General features: G+C 43.5%; 1 protein-coding gene across 1 annotated transcript in view; it reads right to left on the bottom strand.

Annotated features, from left to right (window-relative positions):
- LOC147732612 (contactin-associated protein-like 5) overlaps window positions 1-23298 on the bottom strand; it is a 1641055-nt gene that overhangs the window by 181391 nt on the left and 1436366 nt on the right. Inside the window, exon 17 of the mRNA XM_086957122.1 lies at window positions 12053-12271. Within this exon, the coding sequence (XP_086813248.1) occupies window positions 12053-12271 (219 nt within the window). The remainder of the gene's footprint in view (window positions 1-12052; window positions 12272-23298) is intronic.

Below are 23298 nucleotides of genomic sequence, written 5' to 3'. Positions count from 1 at the left end.
TTTCCATGTATTATGCTGATGATACCTTGGTGTATCTACGAGAAGATGCTGCGGTACTCCTGAACATTATGGCACTACTGAAACAGTTTGGAAAGGTTTCCGGGTTGAAAGTAAATTGGGATAAATCACTGCTCTTCCCCATGATGTCCTTATCACCGGACCTACGGCGAGCTCTTCCAATCACCTCACTCCTTTGGGCCTGTGTCTCAATCAAATATCTGTGAATACGGGTTTATCACTATGAACAGGATTTACTGGATGGTAATATGGGTAGAGTCATCACCAGTACTAGGTCATCCATGCCATTTTGGACCGCATTACTGCTTTACCCCAATGCGCCGCAAAGCTATCTCAAAAAATGCTGGTGTGGCCTAAGTTGCTATAGTTCTTTGCGGCCCTCCTTATTCTAGTACCCTGTAAATGTTTTCAAGACCTGAGTGCACTCCTGACCACATTAATATGGGGTAATGGCAGGAAGCATCTATTGTTGCTAAACTATGTGTCCCAATAGCTGAGAGTGGCCTAATTGCCACAAATTACAAACAATACTTTGTGGCCGATCATCCACAAGGGCCTAACCATTGGCTCACAGGTCAGAACAAGAGGCTGGTCGGGCAGGACGCTCCCGTCCACATTGCTGGAGTGGTTGATGAGTTCCCAGAGACTGATCCCTAAAAGTTCAGAGAATATACTTATGAAAACAGCCAGCATATGCTGGCACAAATACGTGCATTCAAAGAAACCATGGCTCTGAACTATCATTATGGGCAAGGCCAAATTGCACAGACCTAGTCTCCAGGCCCGAGGCCAGAGTATGACACAATTCCAGCCTGACAAATTAGGGCAACCTTTTCTCCGATAAAATTATTTATACATTTAAGAACCTGGTGGATGACTATGGCATTCCACCTCGGTCCTCCCTCCTTTATAATTCACTTCCTTGCCATCTACGCAAGGTATGCATAGAATATGATGACGAACCAGACACCTTCAGATTCCTACAGAGCATGCTCTTGCCTGGGTCCGCTCAATCTGCAACTGTATAACTCCCTACGGGCGGATGGGGTAATGTTCCTCCCAGACCTTCATGCCTCCTGGTATGAGGCAATATACACTCAACTCACCGACAAACAATGGACCCAATGCTTAGGGATCCTGAAATGCGTATCTATGAATGCCAGACTCAAATACACCACATTTAATTATCTTCGCTATACATAACTCACTCCTCATAGACTGGCGTGTATTTACCATGGGGCCTCTGACTCATGCCCCCGTTGTAAGGCCAACGCAACCGGCTTTATCCATATGGTACGGTTGTGCCCTCACTTGACCCCTTAGTGGACCACATTGACAGAGGTAATTTCTGTGCCCGTAAGTACCCCACTGCAAATGGATAGAATCCATTACCTCTTATGGATAAGTTCTAGGTCGGCAGTGCGCAAGGCTGTTAAAAAAGTCCTCTATCTGGCTTTGGTCTTGGCTAAACATGGGATTGCAATGAGTTGGAAATCTATGCTGCACCCACCCACTAAATTATGGCTTTTTGACCTGGACACCGGCATCATAGTGGAGCAAATAGCACCACAAATTGCAGACGCAGGCCACCCACCCCTATCCCCCCCCGACTGGCAGAGGTATCTGGAGGTAGTGAAGGCCTGGCTAGGCCGAGCCACAACCTGAACAGGATAACAACTTAGGCCCTATCTTAGCTTTGCCACAAACTGCCTCCCTGCACCGAGGGCGAGGCTAGCAAGACAGATTCATCACTCTAAATAACTGAACTGCCCCCCTTTGTCACATCCCAGCTGACACATTGCACTAAAATCATTACTTACCACAAAATGTCTCTCATGTCGACTGTGTTTGAATTGTTTTGCAGGTATCTTCAATAATGAATAATTGAAATACGTGTCAAGGTGTTTGTATATATGTAAACTGAAAGCAAGGAGTGAATTATATGCACTGTGCATTTGAACCTTTGTTCAGTGAATCTGTGGTAAGGATCTCAACAGTATTGTTTCACATATTGTACTCTTTCAGTATTGTTTTACAGGCTGTTCTTCGAAACAACAATAAAAAAATAATTTTTTAACACTTAACAGGCAATGTGAAAAGTATTTGTGCAACACTTAATACAGTAAAACAGTAAAAGGCTACACGTAAATACACATAAATAAGCTTGATTTAATTACCAAAATAAGACCAAAATGACAACAATCCAATAATTAGAACCGGAGTTATGAGATTTTAAAGAATATCTGGAAAACTAGTGCCTAGAGTTATAAGGCACCAACCAAGGCTGTCTGGTCCAGCTGGACCGGATCACATCTGAAAAGTCAAGCCGACCTTGATGGAGCATGGGTCCAATGCAAAAGCCTTGCAGGCCCCACTAAACAGTACCTTCACGGAGAACAGGCGTCAATGTTGAGGAGCAGCTGCGAGGAGCAGAGGAGGCAATGCGTCTTCCCTGATCCAGAGGATTGTAGGCAATGCATCGGATCTGAGTCACGCAGTTGGATCCTGCATTTTTGTCAATCTCCGGGCAATGAAAGCAATGCGTCATCGAGACATGCTTTTGAGTCCTCTAAGTGACGATACGTTAGCACCAAAGGCAAATGCATCAGTTCCGAATGGGGAAAAGCAGGCAATGCATGGATTATTGCAGAAAAGGCCCAGGATTGGATTGGCGCCACTTGACAGAGCAGGGCTCACAGTTGGAAGAGGCCAGAGGCTGTAGCCGGGTTCAATGAAGTCTTTGATATCCCTGAGACTTAGAATAGGAGGCAAGCCAGCAAGCGCTTGGAGTCACTTTGTTCTGGGGATGTAGAGATGGTGGTCCACTCCTTCTCACCACCAGACAAGGGGCAGCGGGCAGCAGGGCAGCCACAGCAGTGTGAGAGTCTGGCAAATCCAGCAGATTCCAGCAGAGTTTCAGTCCTTTCATCAGCACAACAATCCTTATTCCTGGCTGAGTGTCCTCAGATCCAGAGTGTAGTGAGTTGATGGTATCAGGGGACCAGTACTTTTACACAGGTGTGCCTTTGAAGTGGGGGAGACTTTAAAGAGATGCCTTTGAAGTCCACAAGGACCCTGCCCTTTCCGCCCTGGCTCCAGACTCACTACAGGGGGATATGCAGCTCTCTGTGTAGGCACAGGCTGAGCCCTATTCAGGTGCAAGTATCATCTCCTCCATTCCACCTAACTCAGGAAGGCCCATCACCTGGTGATCGGCCATCAGGATGTGAATGTCACACCTCAGCTCCCTTTTTGTGTGAGTGTCTACAGGGAATGCACAAAGTCCAGTGTCACCCACACCAAACGTATATTCAGAGACAGGTAGCGGCACAGAATGGTTAGAGTAAGAAAATGCCAACTTTCTACAAGTGCCATTTTTAGACCTACCATTTAAAATGCGACTTCACCATGAATTGAGATTTTAAATTGTGAGTCCAGAGACATCAAACTTGAAATTTCTATTTTGTCTCAATTGGGAATTGCACCTGTAAGATTCAATAAGGCAATTCCAATGTTAACCTATAGACAAGATAAAACTGCACACACAGGCTCTGCGCTAGCAGGCCTGAGCCATGTTTAAAAATCTACTGAAGTGGGTGGCACAATCAGTGCTGCAGGCCCACTGGAAACATTTAATTTACAGGCCCTGGGCAAATATACTGCACGAGGGACTTGTAAGTAAATAAAATATGCCAATTTTGGATAAGTCAATGTAACCTTGTTTTTAGGGAATGAGCACCTGCACTTTAGCACTAGTCACCAGTGGTAAGGTGCCCAAAGTCCTAAAGCCCACAAACTAGAAATCAGCAAAACAGGAGGTCAGCAATCAACAAATTCTTAGGAAACTACACCAAGGATGCCAGGTCTAAAAGCCATCAATGTGTCTTAGCAGCAAAAAACATACAATTCATAAGTACAGAGAACTCTGTAAAGTTCAATATGAAAACCAGCGTAGATTCACCTTCTAAAGGTAAGTAGGGGCAGGCGTCTTTGGAGTACGGAAAAGCTCGTCCTTTCATTGGACTATAGACAATAGGTTTCTTGCATTAACGCACAAATGCATAATTCTCAGGATATGCACCAATGAGGAACGAGCAAGAAGAAACATTTTAAAGCAGAATACATTTTAGGATTCTCTCATAATAGTATTACATGAGTTGTAACAGTTCTCACAGGTTTAGTCAGACATGTCAATTGATACATTGCAAATAGTAGCCTGGGAATATCAGGATGTCCTTGATTTGGAACGATATATTAGAAAGCTTCTGGGAACACTCTTCAAATTTCAGTGAAAGCCTGCCATTCTTTATTTAGTAAAAGAAACAACAGTGTGAGCAATCAAGTGGTGTATTTCAACAAAGATTCAAAATGAAGAGCTGTGTAAACACAACTTATGTTAATGTAAGTTCTGTTTCTAGTGCAGTTTAATATGCACAAATGAGATCAACTCTCACAGGGCCATGGTCAAATAATCACAGCTAGCACTCAGCAGCATATGGGCTTCATATATATCAACAGCCACCTCTCATTTTCAACCCTCACAAGAAGACACAAACAAATTAACATTTAGTGGTTTAAAGCTCTGCTGGACACGTACATTGAACGAATGTCTGACATAATATCGACAGACAGAATATCGAAATGCAAAAATATCGGAGCAAAAATATCGACAGCAAAAATATCGGAATCCTATCTTCATTAAGGTAAGTACAAAAATATAGAAAAAATAATATTGTAGTACAAAAATATCGGAATCAAAAATATCGTTTTTTGAAATGTATTAATAATAATGTAAAAATAATTTTAAAATACATATAATTTTACAAATATTAAATAAAAATATTAAAACAAAATTAAAACTAATACATATACATTTAAAATAAATAAAACACTTAATAATTTAATGTAATTTTATTTTTTTTCATGTAATTTATTTGATTTAATGTAATATTTTTTTGTTTTTACCCTGTACGCCTGTACCCCAAAAACCCCAAACTGACCCTGAACCCTAAAAATATCCCTGTACCCCAAAAACCCCAAACTGACCCTGAAACCTAAAAATACCCCTTTACCCAAAAACTGAAAACTGACCCTTATCCCTAAAAATACCCCTTTACCCAAAAACTGAAAACTGACCCTGAACCCTAAAAATACCCCTTACCCAAAAACTGAAAACTGACCCTAAACCCTAAAAATACCCCTTTACCCAAAAACTGAAAACTGACCCTGAACCCTAAAAATACCCCTTTACCCATGAACTGAAAACTGACCCAGAACCCTAAAAATACCCCTTTACCCAAAAACTGAAAACTGACCCAGAACCCTAAAAATACCCCTTTACCCAAAAACTGAAAACTGACCCTGAACCCTAAAAATACCCCTTTACCCAAAAACTGAAAACTGACCCTGAACCCTAAAAATACCCCTTTACCCATGAACTGAAAACTGACCCTGAACCCTAAAAATACCCCTTTACCCAAAAACTGAAAACTGACCCAGAACCCTAAAAATACCCCTTTACCCAAAACATGAAAACTGACCCTGAACCCTAAAAATACTCCTTTACCCAAAATTAATTAATACTATTTAATTACCAATTAATTATTAATTAACAATAACAATAAAGTAAATATATTAGCACATTTGCTATAATTAATTTAATTTAAGAATAACAATAAATTATATATAAAAAAATACTATAATTAATGTACTTAAATAATTAATATTAATTAATTACCAACTAATTAATAATTATAAATATGTACAAAATTATATTAATTAATTAACTAATTAATAGAAATTAATTACCAATTAATTATTAAATAAAATATGTACAAACATATATCAATTAATTAATTATTATTAAATTACTTCCCACCCTATTCCCCTATAAACCCATAACCCGCTACATAACATATTTATCAATTAATCAATTAATTAAAAATAATTAAAAATTATTTCTCAATTAATTAATTAATAATTCCTACTAATTAATAATTAATTTAACATAATTAAATTACTTCCCACCCTATTCCCCTATAAACCCACAACCCGCTACAGTAGTAAAAGACAATATTTAATTAAATTACATTAAAAATAAATAATAAAACATAATAAATACAATATAATATACACTAAATGTATTTAAAAATTGATATTAGTAACATCGAAGTTATTTATTTCGATATTATTGACATCGATATTTACAACTTCGATATTACTGATATCATACTAATATCGATATTAAGACTGTCGATATTACTTACCTTCGATATTTTGTCCCATCGATATTTAAACTTCGATATTTTTGTATATCGATATTTAAAAATCAATATTTTGTCTGTGTACCACATTGAACTTAGAATGCAGGCAAAACCAATTACCAAAAAACTTCATGGTAGAAACGGGGGGTCTCTAGTTGGCAATGGTTTGCATCTTTGTCCAAGTAGGAGCCCTTCCTTCTAGGCAGGATAAGGGAGTTACACTCCTAAAATAACCCTTGCTCACTCCCTTGGTAGCTTGGCACGAGCAGTCAGGCTTATCTCAGCGGCAGTGTGTAAAGAATTTGAACATAATCAACAGTAATACAGTGAAGACACTATAAAAGACACCACACCAGTTTAGAAAAATATCCAATATTTTTATGTATCCAAAACAAGACCAAACATGATAAAAATCCACCATACAGTTCTCAGAAATCTTCAATAATCAAAACATGACTTGAAATACAGTTCCTTGAAGTCGATAGCTCCGTCTGGGGCTATCACAGTGTTGTGAACAACAAATCCAAACAGTTCTGGCTCACCGCAGCGTCACAGCCAGCTACGGTGACAGAAAGACCCACAAAACAGTACGTTTAGAAATGTAAGGTGGCAGCGGTCTCTCGATGAGCTGCGAATGTCCAATGTTGGCAGGCATCGGTTTCGGAGGTCAGCACAGGAGTCATCGGACCCTTGAAGTCACACACGTTGCAGATCGAACTCCTCGCAGTTGAAGTCGGGAGTGCCGGTTTCGGCAGGCGTTGGAGTTGTGGTGTGAAGTGCAATGGTGGGCGAATGGCTCTGTAGCGGTCGTCCAGTAGTGTCGGTAATACCAGGGTTGCGGTCCAAAGTGCAGTGGTGTCTTCAAGACACAGCGCTGGCAGCAACGTAGTTGAGGGCTTACGGTTGCTTTTTCTTCTGTTGCAGCACAAAAAAAACAGTCCCCAGTGCTGGTATCAGATGAACTTGAATGCTTTGCTGTTTCTGAGACTTCTTGAACAGGGGAAGCTCTTCCTCAAGCTGTGGGGGAAACTCGAAAAAAGGAAGTTGCACAAAGTTCAGACGAGTACTTTCACTGCCCAAGACAAAAGTAGACACTGCAGACCAACACATCAAAGCACACAGCAATGTGGTTGTCCCTCCTCACAGCTTCTCCAACTCTTCTTCGTGGCCATCTTCCTGGTTCAAAAAGAGTACTCTGAAGTCTTTTCTATCCCTGAGACGTCAAACAGGAGGCAAGCTCTACTTCAAGCCCTTGGAGAGAACTCTAACAGCAGGATAATGAAAGTACAGCCCAGTCATTTCCCTGCCCAAGAGAGAAGCAGCAAGCAGCTTGCCTGCAGAGCACACAGAGCACACAGTAAAGTGGAAGTTCCTCCTGACAGCTTTTCCAGTCCTTCTTCCTGACAGGTTTCTTAGTTCAGCAGTAATCTAAAATACTGGGGTCTGGGCCCCAATATTTACACTCCAAAATCATTTGTCCTCTGCAGGCAGAGAGTGTCTGAGCTCAGTCAAAGCCAGTTCTTTCCTCTCTGGCCCAGCTTCCCAGCAGGAGGTGCAGACAGAATTGTCCAATGCAGACAGGGCCTACTCAGGTTCAAGGGAGATCTCCTCCCACTACTCTGAATGCAGCCCAGGTCTTCAGCCCAGCCCTGACTCATTTAGGAAAGGTGGGACACATGTCAACCCCCCCTCGGTGGCCGTCTGAGAGGATGCACCTCCCAGCCACTGTCACTCCAAAGCCAGACAGTCAATACACAAACCAGCAGAGGCACATAAAATGGCTAAGCAAGAAAATACCTGCTCTCTAAAAGTGGTATTTTCAAACACAAAACATAAAAATCATCTTTACTATAAGATGTATCTTTATATTCTGAGTTCAGGCATACTAAACGTTATTTTCCTATCACATCCCAATGGCAAGTTATATTTATAAGATGTTATAAATACACTCCCATTTTACCCTATGGGCAGATAGCCTTTCCAAAGTGAAAAACGAAATGCATTGTAACACACTACCAGGATATGTCACACACACCAGTACATGTTCTACCTTTAACATACACCGCACCCTGCCCACAGGGGTACCTTGGGCCTACCCTAGGGGTGACTTACATGTAAGAAAAGGGAAGATAAGGGCTTGGCAAGAGTGTGCACTTGCCAAGTCGACTTGGCAGTTACAAACTGCACGCAGACTCTGCAGTGGCAGGTATGAGTTACCTTTACAGGGCTACTTCTGTGGGTGGCACAACCAGTGCTGCAGGCCCACTAGTGATACCAAAGGGGATGATGGACGGAGTATTTGAGCAAATCAAACACTCACCCCCAGTCACCTGATCTAGGTTTAATCCATCATCGTTCTTTAGCTCACTCCACGCCCCCAGTTCAGACATTGCCATATGCAAATCAGTCTGACCCTGGGCCTCATGGGAACAGTCCATCCCGAACTGCGAAGCCATGTCTTCCCTGGACGGGAAACAAGCATCCTGGGTCAGGCTTCTGGCTAATCAGCCGTCATCAGCCAGGCTAGCTTGAATCCAGTGGCAAAGTGAGCAAGGGACCCACGTCTGGGCATACCCTGCCAACTTAGGGCGAACAAAGCGATACCAAAGGGGATGATGTCTGGAGCGTTTGAGCAAATCAAACACTCACCCCCAATCAACTGATCTGGGTTTAATCCATCATCATTCTTTAGCTCACTCCACCACCCCAGTTCAGACACGGCCATATGCAAATCAGTCTGACCCTGTGCCTCATGGGAACAGTCCAACTCGAACTGCCAAGCCATGTCTTCCCCAGTCTGGGATCAAGCATCCTGGGACCGGTTTATGGCTAATCAGCTGTTATCAGCCAGGCTAGCTTGAATCCAGTGGCAAAGTGAGAAAGGGACCCACGTCTGCGAACACCCTGCCAACTTAGGGCAAACAAAGCAAAACCAAAGGGGATGATGGACGGAGCGTTTGAGCAAATCAAACACTCACCCCCGGTCAACTGATCTGTGTTTAATCCATCATCAATCTTTAGCTCACTCCACCACCCCAGTTCAGACATGGCTATACGCAAATCAGTCTGACCCTGTGCCTCATGGGAACAGTCCAGCCTGAACTGCCAAGCCATGTCTTCCCTGGACTGGAAACAAGTATCCTGGGACCGGTTTCTGGCTAATCAGCCGTCATCAGCCAGGCTAGCTTGAATCCAGTGGCAAAGTGAGCAAGGGACCCACTTCTGGGCATACCCTGCCAACTTAGGGCGAACAAAGCGATACCAAAGGGGATGATGGTCAGGCCCGGCACTTTCAGTGCACTTTACTAGGGACATACCAGTATAGCAAATATGCCAATCCTGGAAACACCAATCCATAATACAATTTAAACAGATAGCATATGTACTTTAGCACGGATTGGCAGTTGTAAAGTGCCAGAGTCCTAAAATCAACAAAGGTAAGTCAGGAAAAAATAGGAGGAAGAAGCAAGAAGTTTGGGGATAACCCCGCAAAAAGGGCCATTTCCAGCACTTCATTATTAGGCTGGGCTTATATTGGCTTCCTAAATGGGTTTCATAAATGAGCAGAAAAATAACTTTGAAACTGCAGAAAAATAAACTTACATATGCTCTCTGATACCTGCTTTCTCCTCCTCCCCCCAAATCGTTTTTCAAACTTTATTCTCATTGGGGAAAATAAAAGTGACTGAGTTTTTGATCTTCTCAACATGAGATGGCACCTGCTATATGTTGGCCAGATTCTCGAATACACTAATTTCAGTTTTAAATTTGGAACAACACAAGCCCTTATTACAATGGAAATCAAGCTGTACTAAGGTTATTTTTGACTTTATATCATGATCCACTGTGGACTTTTTTCCGACCTGCTTCTTCTATCAAATCCACACAAGTAGTTTGATCTTTTCCACTGCCCTTAATCCTAACTCCTCCCTTTCTACTGGTGTTGTTCCCAGTCAACTAAAATAGTTTTGCAGTAGTTCTTTTGGTCTACATCTCTTATCTGCAACAAGCAATTCACCAATATCATGTTGCGAGCTGACACTAAGGTCTCCAAAAATCCTCTTTCCAATCCAATTCTACTCTTTCTTTTTTGACAAAAACGCATTGGCAGAAACTCAAGTTGGTTTCCCTCTTGTTGCAACACAGGAGAAGGAGGAATTGCAGGCCCTAAAGATCTTCAGCTGAATGTTGCCTCTGGCAGTGTTAATGTCCTGATTTTACTCTACCTCTTGGCAGCATTTGGCACTGTTGCACAGACTGTGCTAGAGCAGCCAGTTCAGCCACATGTTTGATTGGGTTCTCTACACTGCTTTCCAGCCATGGGTGGTCTTCGAGTCTTTCACCTCCCCTTGAGACAGCATCTCAAGTGAAGTCCCCCAGTGTTCTGTTCTCTCACTTCATCTCTACCGTTTCTTGTCAGAATACCGTATACAGAAGTATCGCCCAAAATCAATATTGATTCCTTGTATTTATTTATTTATTCATTTATTCATGTATTTACCAGTTTAATTGTGTAATACCCTTTTGCATGTAAGCCTGGTGAGCGTGCTGTTGAATCATCGCATCTCGTATTACCAGGAAATATGCTAACACATTTCAGAAGTTAAGGGAGGGTAAACCTGATTTGCTATCATGACTGTCAGAATAAAAAGCTGCTACTGTACTTCATGAGAAAGTAAACGTATTTCAGTTGTTTAATCTATGTGTACACAGTGAACTACGAAGGATTGTTAGGCCTTGAGTGAGAGGGAAGTACAGTGAAAGGATAAGGGTTTTACAGACCAAGATATGCAAGAAAGATGTATCTGACACAAAAGCTTTCATGCATTAAAAAACTTTTTATCATAAATGTAGGGCCTCATTTACAATGATTTGGCGTAGGGAAGCTCTGCTAGTCTTTTTGCTGTGCTGCTGAACACCAAATCAAAAGGGCAGGAATGTACCATATTTATGAGATAAGGTGCATTCCTGTCCTCTCAGGCTGCACCGTTGCACAGTATGGTGCCTAGCGCCAACACAGGTACCCTTGTGCAAGGATGTCTGCATTGTAGGCAGGATTGCTTTTGTACGAGAAGGGACATCGTCCTGCACCAAAACAATCCATGGAGGCGTTTTCCTCTTTCTATGTGTGCTGCAGAAAATAAAACATAGAAAGAGTAAAAAAAAACGAGGGGAAATACACATATTTCTCCTCATTACATCTGCCCAAGGGAGGCGTACAGTTGTAATGCATTCTGCAATGACTTGCGCTGCTTTGCCTTTCATCATATCTACAAGGCGATGAAAAGCAACGCAAAGTGGCTTTGTGTGGCCTTGTAGATATGGGTTTTACAGTCTGCGCCGCTGGAGCATCATAAAATTTAATGCACTGGTGGCGCAAGGGTCTTTTAAATTAGCGCCGTAGTTGCTCAATATTATCAGGTCTTTCAGACCACCACATTGGACGCCTCTGATTGATGTGTCTGTACACCTCAGTAGCGCTCTAACATTTCCTGAGAAATCTGGGCAAGGTGTCATTTCTACCTGCCATTCACCCTACTGATGCTCATCCTGCGACACCGTTCTGCAGTAAACCCATCCCATATGCCAATCAATGCCAAACAGAGAAATTGAAGAGGCCACAGAACAGATCACACGTCATTTATAAAGAATCTTTACCAATTTCTAATTATCTAGTCTAGCTTGAAACTCATCAGCACAAACAAAATGCATTTCAAATGATGCGTTTACGCCATGTAACTTGAAAAATAAAAAAAGCAAGAGGTTCTTACCGACGAAGAACTGAGTGTTCAATTGTAAGCGAAAATGTCCTTCGGATGGCATCTGCGTGACCTTTCCTGGGAGAGAGTCCACTTGCAGAAGAGCTTCTAGCACGTTCTTCTCGGCTCGAACATAATGCCACTGGTTGTCGTTCAGAGGAGTAGGCGACTGAACAGAAATATTACTGGGGCCGTTTCCGACATCGAAGGAAAACATGACTACAGCGGGAGCTGAAAGCGTAAAGAATGTAGGCAATGAGGTTAGGTCAAATAATCGCCCCCTTGAAAGAGCAATGGCGATATTACTATTATTATTATCATCATTATTAGCTATTATACTTATTAATAGTGGTAGTAGTACTATTAGTACTAGTAGTGTTATAATTAAATATGATAATTTTTATTAGCAGTGGTATAATGATTATTATTAATATATTAATATTATTATTAATATTAGTAGTTGTACTACAACCACTACTACTCTACTATTAGTAGTACTAGTGGTTGTAGTAGTAGTAATAGTACTAATGGTATTTAATGAGCCCCAAATAAAAGTCATAGTAATCCAAACACCGTTATTAACAATACTCTGATTATCAACCTTGTGAGGCATTCGTCCCTGCGTTAAGTGGCAAACGTGGCTTCCCTGTCGCATATTACTGAAGTGATATATATTACCTATTATGCTGGTCATGTATTCAGATTGCTCATTTGGACATATAATTTCGTTTCGACTAGTAGTAGGTTAACGCCCTTAGCTACATATTTATTACAAAGACATGCAGCGCTGCACTGCGAGACAGGGAAAGGGCAGAAATGCTCCGTATTTAACATAATATGGTGCATGCCTGTCTTTCTCCAGGACTGGCACACAATGCGCTGCCTAGTGCCAACGCAGGCACCCTTGCACAATGGTGCAAGGGTTCCTGCACAAAAACAATCCACTGAGGCATTTCCCTCTTTCTATGTGTGCTACAGAATCGACGGCAAAGTTGCCAGAAGGAAGGAAATTCTTTGCTGAGTTGATGGTGAGGGAAGCGCTGGAGTTTGAGATGATTTTGCAGAGGTTGCCTCACGGACCGGGTGGTCTATAGTTTAGGGTGCCGTTCATGGTGGTGTTGTTATTAGTTTGCAAGTTAAAGGGAAAAGTTTCATTAAAGGGGTGTCTACGTCAGTGGTGGTTGTGCAATTAAGGGTGTCCTTGTAGATGATGGGTAGACTTCCTCTATGATTCTGGAGGCGGTCCTGGGGTGCACTTTGTATCCTGCTGGGATGGCCATGGTCATGTTGGGAGCTGAAATGGGGATCATCCATGTCTCGGCTAGGAAGAGGAAGTAGGTGTGCTGTTGTTGAGGAGGTCCCAGATTTCAATGGCATTTTTTTATGAGCAGGTGTCTAAGAGCATGCATGTTAGGGTGTGCTGAGAGTTGGGTATGGTGCTTTGTGAGGTGAGGTTGTGAGCTGGTGATGTGGGAGTCTGATGTGAGGGGGTGTGGTGCCAAGTTGCTGCAGATGAAGTGGCAGTGGAAGAAAGATAATTGTCCTACTATGCTATGCGGTCGGGAGTGGCAGCAGTAGGTGGAGGGGAGCCCAGGGTTGCTGTGGAGTAGCGGCAGATGGTGATCCAACCAGGAGACACAGTGCTTGGCTTGGTCCAGACATGGAGATGCTCAGATGGGTTTGCCATTGGAATTTCTTCAGGGCGCTAGCGGCGCGGTCAAAAAGAGGCCACCATTAAGTAGATCCTGGGAGTGGGAGGAGTGCAGAGTGCAGGGGGAGGACAGTAGGTCTCGGGAGAGGACATGTGAAGAAGATGTCAGAAGAAGATTCAGGAGAGCTGATAAGGAGCTGGGAAGCGGGAGGAGGAAAAGCATGAGGGGCGTTGAGAAGGGGCTGGGGAAAGGTGGAGGAACAAGTGAAAGGCAGAAGATTCCACCAGGCTGAGAACCTCCGCAAGTGAGGGGCAGTGACAAGCAGCTGACTGCTTCTGATGTTACAAAGAGTGTGGCTGGTGCAGAGACCTTGGTGGTTATCAAGTTTTGCTTGAAAATGTCATAGATGCATGGTAATGGCTGCTAAACACTGTACTCCACTAGTTGTTTAAGCAGTACCTTGAAGCAGTGGGAATGTTTCCACTACCACAGAGGGTACCTAAAAGTGTCAATTGTTTAACTTGGTGAGATTCAGACTTGCAAAGTTTAAAAAAGTGTAAATGTTCGAGTTATAAGACTCTGTAGCTTTGCTTATTCCTGCATTATGCTTTTTCAGATGCATGCTGTTTGTTCACAGCTGGAAAGATTGTCCGTTGCATGCCTACCTCATTAGGGATTCAAGAAGTTCTTGTGTAATTGTGAAAGTTTGTATCTTCGGGGTGGTGTTGTAAGGGTGATTTAGGTGATAAAGTGCAAAAGATTACTGTTCATATTTCTAAACATGTTCAAACACGCTTATCGCACACATCTATTTTACACCTGAATTATCTAGAAGTGAGTGGAATTAAAAGACCTTGAAAGTGAACCATTATACTTTGTGTTTAAACGACATTTAGTGAGAAACTAGTGGTAACACCCTGTCACTATTTTGTGAGCTGCTTAACACAATTTAATTTTCACAGTGTATATGTCATTTATGCATATAAAGTATGAACCTCATGTTATAGTTGACCATAGTTAGAATGTGTTCAAGTTAAGTTAGCCATAGTATATGTAGGCCTCAGTTTAACCACACATGTTAACGTTGAAATTGCATTTTGGCAGCTGTGATTCTGTCTTCCTTTCATATAATTTTAGGAGCCATGCTTCAGCGACATTCGGTAACTTTAGCCTGGGAGAGCATGAACGTGACACACAAGCACACATACACATGCATTCACACCCATGGATTCACACACATGTGCACACACAAACCCATTCACAACACCCACCACTAAATATTCATACATAAACACATGAATAAAACCTTTTTAGAAATCACACTTACATGCACAGCTCTGCCTTAGACGTACCAGGAAGGTTGGGACTGCGATCTTTTCTAATTGTCTGATCTTAGGTCAACCAGTGAGGAGAGGGACCAATCCCTATAGTGGTACAGGGAGGGCGGGGGCATAAGTGAGAGTTGCTGACCCTACCCTCTCTGTGACAAGGTGTCAGTGATTGACACTCGGCCTTGGGCACTTCAGGGCTTAAAACCCCAGCACCCAGGGCTGAGGCAATCAGTGAGGCACCCCCTCATCTTGAGGGGGAGGATTTTGAGGTGATTTCCCAATATGAAGATGTCACACCCACAGGAGATGTGACATCTTCGGCCTGACAAAGTTCCGCTCAGGCTGCTAGGAATCTGCAAATTTAGCGCATGTCTAGCTCCTGGCTGCCTCACCTGAAAATAAAGAGTATTCATCAGGCTGACCTTTGCTAAGCCTCACAGACACATTTCCTGTTGGGCAAAAGGTGAGGTGTGTGGCCCCTCTCTCCATTAGGATGGACCACCGCTCCTGTGCTCCAAGCTGCCGTAGTTTGAAAACAATTAAGTATTTGAAAATTATTATTTTCAGTGAAAACAGTTTTTAAAAATGTGTTTCATTGAGAGTGAATAATGAGTTTTCTATACATGTGCCTGTGACAGACTGACCCAATGTATAATCCTATATAAGATATCTCCTGAAGATCGTGCAGCTGTAAGTTTCCTTTATATGATGGCTAAGCAGGGAGAGGTTCTCTGATCGAAGAACAGTCAAATTTTATTGGTTAAAGTTTTCTGGGAACTGTAGAACAAATTACTTATCTTCATTAACTGCTTATCTGGTAGAGGCTCTATCTATCCACAGATTCATTCCCCTTGAATAACACCAGGCACCAGACTCCATCCGGAAACCTTTCGAGCAGTACGCTTGCACTCAAGCAGGTGACTTTGTTCGGTTCCATGTAGGCATCGTCTCCATCGGAAGTGACATGTGTGGTACCTATATAGGCACCACCTAGTCACGCTGAAGTCAGTTACTTTTGCGACTTTCCATGCAAGAAGTGCAGTGCCATGATGACAACTGACCACTGGTGTGGAAAAGACTAAGGCCCTGAAAGAGGGTGTCCATCACACCCAAACCAGTTCGCAGAGCGGTTGGAAAGGAAGGTTGGTAAGGTATCTGAGGCTAGATAGAGTATCTACCAGATAAGACGTTACTGAAGGTAAGTGACTTTTTCATCTGAGATTTCTAGCACAGATTCCTCATATTTGATAGATACCCAAGCAATACCTCCCTACAGGTGCGTCTACGGATCCGAATAAACCAAAAAGTCCTGCAAGACTTAATGGGTGAAGTGCCCATCGTGACTGCAGTAATGCTTTGGAAACATATGCAGGGATGCCTATGTCGCTGCCTGACAGATGTCTAGAACAGGAACACCACATGCTAACACAGTGGTCACAGCCTTGGCACTGGTAGAGTGGCCTCACAACTGCTCAGGGGGCTGTTTTTTGGCCAATGTGTAGAATTTATATATTTGTTCAAAATATCAAATCTCTGGAAGTTCTTCACCAATTGCTTTGAAATTTTGTCACAACGTTGCATTAGAATACCCGAGTGTTTTTTTATACACAACGTTGGATTCGAATCTGCGCGTGTCGAATACGTGCGTGTTTTTTATCAAAAGCACAGACACATAAACATGTCAATGTGCGTATTATAATAATCTTAAATCTACGAAAGTTCTTCACCGATTGATTTGAAATTTTGACACAACGTTGAATTTGAATAAGCGCGTGTTTATATATATACAAAACGTTGGATTTGAATACGCGCATGTCAAATACGTGCATATTTTCAATCTAAAGGACAAACAGACCCTATTGATTGGGTTGCTGCGCTACAACTACAATAGACGCATAGAGACAATAGTCTACATATATTAGGATGGACAGTTGGTGTCAGGATGGCAGACCGGTAAGTGGGTGGAAGGAGGGGGGAGGAGTTTGTTCACTTTGCAACAATAAGAAAGGACGCATAGAGACAATAGTCTAAATAGATTAGGATGGACAGTTGGTGTCAGGATGGAAGACCGGGAAGTGGGTGGAGAAGTGTTTTTAATCGAAAGGCCGAACAGACCCTATTAATTTGGTTGAGGCGCATCAAATACAAGGGACGCATATAGACAATAGTCTACATATATTAGGATGGACAGTTGGTGTCAGGATGGCAGACTGGGAAGTGGGTAGAGGGAGGGGGGAGGAGTTGGTTCACTTTGCAACTCGAACAGACCCTATCGATTTGGTTGTTGCACAACAAATACAAAGGACACTTTGCAACATTAGCTCGTCAGACCGGGAAGTGGGTGGAGGGAGGGGGGAGGAGTAGGTTCACTTGGCAAGATTAAGAAAGGACGCATAGAGACAATAGTCTACATATATTAGGATGGATAGTTGGTGTCAGAATGGCAGACCAGGAAGTGGGTGGAGCGAGGGGGGAGGAGATGGTTCACTTTGCAACATTAGTGCGTGTTTATATATACACAAAGTTGGATTCGAATACATGTGTGTCCAATACGCGCATGTTTTTAATTGCAAGGCCGAACAGACCCAATCGATTTTGTTGCTGCGCTAAAGATATAAGGGACGCATTTAGACAATAGTCTACATATATTAGGATGGACAGTTGGTGTCAGGGTGGCAGACCTGGAAGTTGGTGGAGGGAGGGGGGAGGAGTTTGTTCACTTTGCAACAGTAAGAAAGGACGCCTAAAGACAATAGTCTAAATAGGTTGGGATGGACAGTTGGTGTCAGGATGGCAGACCGGGAAGTGGGTGGAGGGAGGGGGAGGAGTTGCTTCACTTTGCAACATTAGCACTTCAGAGCGGGAAGTGGGTGGAGGGAGGGGGGAGGAGTTGGTTCAGACCCCCCAGGATATAGCGGCATGGATTAGCAAATTTAGCTGCACAAATATGGAAATTTAGCAGCACAAATATGGAAATTTAGCGGCATTTTTGCGACACTTTATTTTACTCAAAATCATTCATTTTCAGTCTGAAATCAATGGAAACGGTTTCAGCAGAATATTCCACTTTGAAATAGGCATGTTTAAAGTGTCTGCAACTTTACAGAAGCACAGCTCTGGTCCTAACCTCGCAGGAAGGAGCTGGATTTCTCCCTGGGATGTTCTAGTGCCCATGTATGTACCCCTGCCAAGTACCGCTCACTCCTTGATCTGTGAGGCAAGAAACCTCTTCCTCAGGCACCCTAGGGCACAGGATCCTAGTGGCTGTTCCAAATAAGTGAGACAGACTGCATAGGGAGGTCACCTCCTGCTTACTAGTTATTTCACCAATTTGTGTGAATGTACATTATCAGGTGCAATCTTCACCTTTAAAAACCATGCCATGCGCACTGAAAAAGTCAATCTGCAAAGGCTAACAGAATTCTCTTGTTACGTTACTGGCACCCACAGGGTGAAAAGTCATCCACTTGCCGGGAGGAAACTCTCTGATTTTGTTGTTCTCCAGGCCCCCCACTTGCAGGTTTTGTTTTGCTGGAAAAAAAAATCATAGCTGCCAAGGTTTCAGACTTCTATGTGTGCCATTTTCATAATTTTAGTGTAATTATGAGTGACATTTCAACAAATATGAGGGACATTTTCTCACAAGCAAAATCAAGCAATGAAGATGCAGGAAACATACAACAATTAGAAATTACTATCCACTGAGCAACAAAAAGCTCTAATTATATCTTAAAATTGCTTAGAAGTACCAGAAATGGAAGGACACTAACGGGACATAGACTGCATGACAGCAGTGCTCAGCAACAGGGGGCAAGCAGGCACTGTACCTGCTCAGAAGATAATCTCAGCCGCACCATCCAGATTATGCAATATTGATATTGAGTACACAAGGCTGACTTGTGATGGCAGTTCGTTGGAGCAATTGTTGCTGGAGGAAGTAACAGGATGTTTATGTTTATGAGTAATATTTCACTTGGTTATGTGTGACACTTTGTGATGAATTAAAGACAGCTCTCAATAGCTTTTTTCGGGCAAGTTTCATTTTTTTATAACTTCTTCTTGGAACCAGCCCTTTTTATAACCTATTGACTGCAGTGCAAATTAAGAACCCGTTTGACAATAGCTTTTACCAATATTTCTTCTCCTTTACAGACCCAAAATGTGTTAACATTCTTGATGGATGCTGAAGTAGTCACCAATTTAACGCTGTGACAATCATTAAAACCAAGTTAGAATGTAACTCAATTTGGAAAATAAAGTCATTAGAGGTAAATATTTAGTCAAAGAACAAAAAGTATACCTCTAACAAATGCACAGCGCTGTTCTTTGGGACATGATTATTTTTGTAATGAGCCCTTAATTATTACGGTCGCAGGATGGCAGCTGTTCCCGGAGCTGCAGTGGGGCTCTGTTTTGCTTATAACGACATGGTACCGAGGGGCCTCTCTCGGCTCCTTGGGTGTGAAATTGAAGGGCGACCAGCGACATCAGAGACACAGTCATTATACTGCCTGGGGGGCGGGAGAGGTCAGGAGCACGAGAGCCATGATAAAGATATGCCCTCCTCTGACTTCTCTGTGGTGCCCCCATAGCGAAAACAAAACCATGCCCTCTTTGCTTCAGAGGAGCTGCAAAGAAGTACAGCTGCAACTGCCCGGCCATGTCAGTAGCGCCTGCCCGGCAGTGGCGAAAACTTGAGTAATTAAAACCGACTGTAAACACTTACTGAAACAACGCGGGTCTTCTCTGTCAAGCCGAACTACACGGTCGTCAGGCTGCCGCGGTGGTGAGCCACACGGGGTCACCATGGTGACAGGGTCACGGCCCCACTGGCACACATGATGAGCTGCACCACTGCTAGCAAGACTAACCTGTATGTGACACGATAACAAGTCAGTCTGCCGAGTTAGCAATAGAATTCAGACCATTAGGAAGCAACTATCTTACGGCTCAACAGCGACACCTAGTGACGTAAGCGCCACATTGCAACCAATAAGAATTCTTAATTATTTCCTTTATTCAGGGAGACCCTTTTTAGCGGCCAAATCAGCAAATATCGCGGCCATCGCGCTAATCTGCCGATTTCGCGATTTTTCCGTGAATCGCGAAATCGCGAAATGCTGGAGGGTCTGACTTGGCAACATTAAGAAAGGACGCATAGAGACAATAGTCTACATATATTAGGATGGAAGGTTGGGGTCAGGATGACATACCGGGAAGTGGGTGGAGGAGGGGGAGGAGTTGGTTCACTTTGCAACCCACACAGACCCTATTGATTTGGTTGCTGCACAACAAATACAAGGGACGTGTATAAACAATAGTCTACATATATTAGAATGGAGAAAAACATATTGTATACCCACAAGCATTGTGAAATTAAACATATTAGAAACATGCACTTACTCTTTTCTTTCTCTTCCTTTTAACCAGACTGAGCCCCAGCTACGCGTTAACTGGTACAGCTAGTATCTTAAAAAAAAGGACAGTTCATTGAGAGATTGTACTTTTCTGTAACGTTGTTCCTTTTTTGGTCTTACGTAACACATGAAGAGTTGATCGTCCATCCAGAACTCTTTCATGCGGTTGACGTAGGATTGCAATGCTCTTTTTGCATCAAGGCGGTGGGGTCTCTCCTATTTTTTGGTGGGAAGAGGAGGAGGAGGAAAACGCTATGCAGAGTGATATGCTCTAGCCTACATGGAAAAGAGTGACAATCTATGGCAAGAAAGAAGCACAGGTCCAGAACATCAGTTTGTGTGGGTAGTTTGTGGTGTAAGCAGGGAGCTTCAAGAGTGCTTTGAGTTTTCTGACCCTTCTTGGCCAATGTTAAGGCTACTAAAAAGGCAGTTTTGATGGTAAACATTCTAAGGGGACATTTATGTAGAGGCTCAAAGGAGAAGTACATGAGAAAGGTAAGGACCAGGTTGAGGTCCCACTGAGGCATAATAAAGGATTTAGGTGGAAACATATGTTGTAGGCCTTTAAGGAACCTAGCCACAACCAGTGACTTAAAGAGAGATGGTTGGTCCAGGAACCACAAAAAAACAAGATGGCAGACAGGTAACCCTTAACTGTGCCCAAAGCAGAGCCTTACCAGGTCAAAGATAGTGCAAACAAAATAACTTGCGACAGAGGTGGAGACATTTGTCAACATTGTGAGAGGCATACCATGATGCAAGCTTTTCCCAGCATTAGGCTTGTACCATACTGGTGGAGGGATACCAGGCTGCCAGAATAATATCAAAGACTTCAGGAGGAAGGTCGTAGCCTGACAACTTTCTCGGCTCAGTCATGGAGGTGGAGAGTGTGTAGGTTTTGGTGCAGAACGCTGCCCTTCTGCTGTGACGGAAGATCCTCACAAAGAGGAAGATGGTCACACTCAAGAGCTCGGGACACCAGACAGGATGCCAGAGCTCCACTCAAGACGAAAAGTGTCTCCGAGCGAGAGCCACATTGGGAACTCCATTCTGCAAAACTGCTGATGCTGTGTGTTCTCAACAGTGGCGAACAGATCGAGCCAATTCTCGGCCCACTGTTGAAAGAGACTTTGGACCACCTCCAGGTGGAGACGCCATTCGTGATCCACTAGACATCTTTAACTTAGTTGTTCTGCCCTGGTGTTTTAAGAGCCTACCAGGGAAACGTCCTGAAGTTCCAGCAATGTCACGAGGCCTAGGGCCTATTGGCACAGGGTCCATGACCCCACCCTGCGTCGTTTGTTGCAGTACGACATAGCGTAGGTATTGTCCATGAATACCTGCACCAGCCTTCCCTTGGGGAAAGGCTTTTATTGCCATTTGAATTGCACAAAGCAGGATTATGTGAAGCTTGGACGCCGGAGACCACAGTCCTCTGATCTCCACCTCTCCCATATGGCTGCCCCAAACCATAAGTGATGCTTCTGTCACTACCTGCAACTCTGGTTGAAGAGAGAGGGGTCTGCCACTTACTGCGGTTTGTTAGGCACCACTGCAGATCCTTTGCAGTTCCTTCCAAGTGGACCATGTCAGAGACATTCTCCTGATGCTGTGCCCACTAGTCTTCAGGTCCCACTGCAGAGCCCACATATGCCAGGAGGCATGTATCACCAACAGAATGCAGGAGCCCAAGCAGCTCAGAGTCAGACCCACCAACATCCAGGATAGAGGCTGAAACATCGGTATCATAGCCTGAATAGCCTGGACTTACCACTTGGGAGGAAAGGCCCGAAACTACACCATGTGCAGAATAAATTTCAGGAAAGGGAGCATCTAAGAGGGAGTCAAGTGTGACATTGGCATGTTGATATTGAACCCTGGCGGGCACAGGAGGCTTGCCGTAGTCTGAAGTTGGGAGACAACTGCATGGGGCGAGCCTGTCTTTCACAGCCAGTCATCAACGTAGGGGAAGAATGAAATCCCTGACCTCTTCAGATAAGCTGCAGCCACCACCATCACCTTGCTGAACACACAAGGGGCACTGCTAAGGACAAGGGGAGCATAGTGAACCACAGATAGTGTCTGTGGGACTGCCAGATGGGGATGTGAAAATAGGTGTCCTGCAATTCCAATGCCACAATTCAGCCTCCTGAATTTAGGGCAGACAAAACTTGGGCGAGCGTCAGCATTTCAAATTTCTCCTTCTTAAAGAAGAGATTGAAAAGGCACAGATCTAGGATAGGACAGAGTCCTCAGTCCTTCTTTCAAACCAGAAGGTAGTGGGAATAGCAACCAGGGCCTACTTCTGATGCCAGCACCCTCTCTATGGCTTCAGTGGCCATAGAGAGCCTGCAATTTTTGATCAAGGAAGGACAGCTGGTCCTCCATCAGCCGGTTGTAAGGGGATGGATTGGGTGGAGGGGTGGTCACAAAGTGGAGAGAGTAGCCTCTTTAGACTATTTGTAGTACACAACAGTCTGATATTACTGACCGCCAGTGGAGAATGTGATTGCATATCCTACCTCCGACTGAGTGCCCATGATGGGCTGAAGGTGGACTAAGGAGGCTTAGAGGTGGCAGCTTCTTGGTGGTGGTGGACAGACCAGACCACTGACAACCTGTTCCATGTGGTTGATGGTACGTGTGCACTCAGCCATAAAAAGGCTGAGAATCCTGCTGACAGTGGCGACTGGGAAGGTTTGGGAATAGCTGGAGGCCCCATCTATCAGGGATCGGTGGCGGATTGAGGTGGAGTTGGGGCCATAGACAAGCCCAAGGATCTAGCCTTAGTTCTGCTGTCCTTGCAATGCACCAGTGGAGAATTCACCTTGTCTCCATATAGGCAAGAGCCATCAAAG

Source organism: Lissotriton vulgaris, chromosome 2_1 (assembly GCF_964263255.1).
Source record: "Lissotriton vulgaris chromosome 2_1, aLisVul1.2, whole genome shotgun sequence".
NCBI classification, from domain to species: Eukaryota; Metazoa; Chordata; class Amphibia; order Caudata; family Salamandridae; genus Lissotriton; species Lissotriton vulgaris.
The sequence above is the reverse complement of the archived record's forward strand: the minus strand, read 5'-3'. Positions and strand labels throughout refer to the sequence as shown.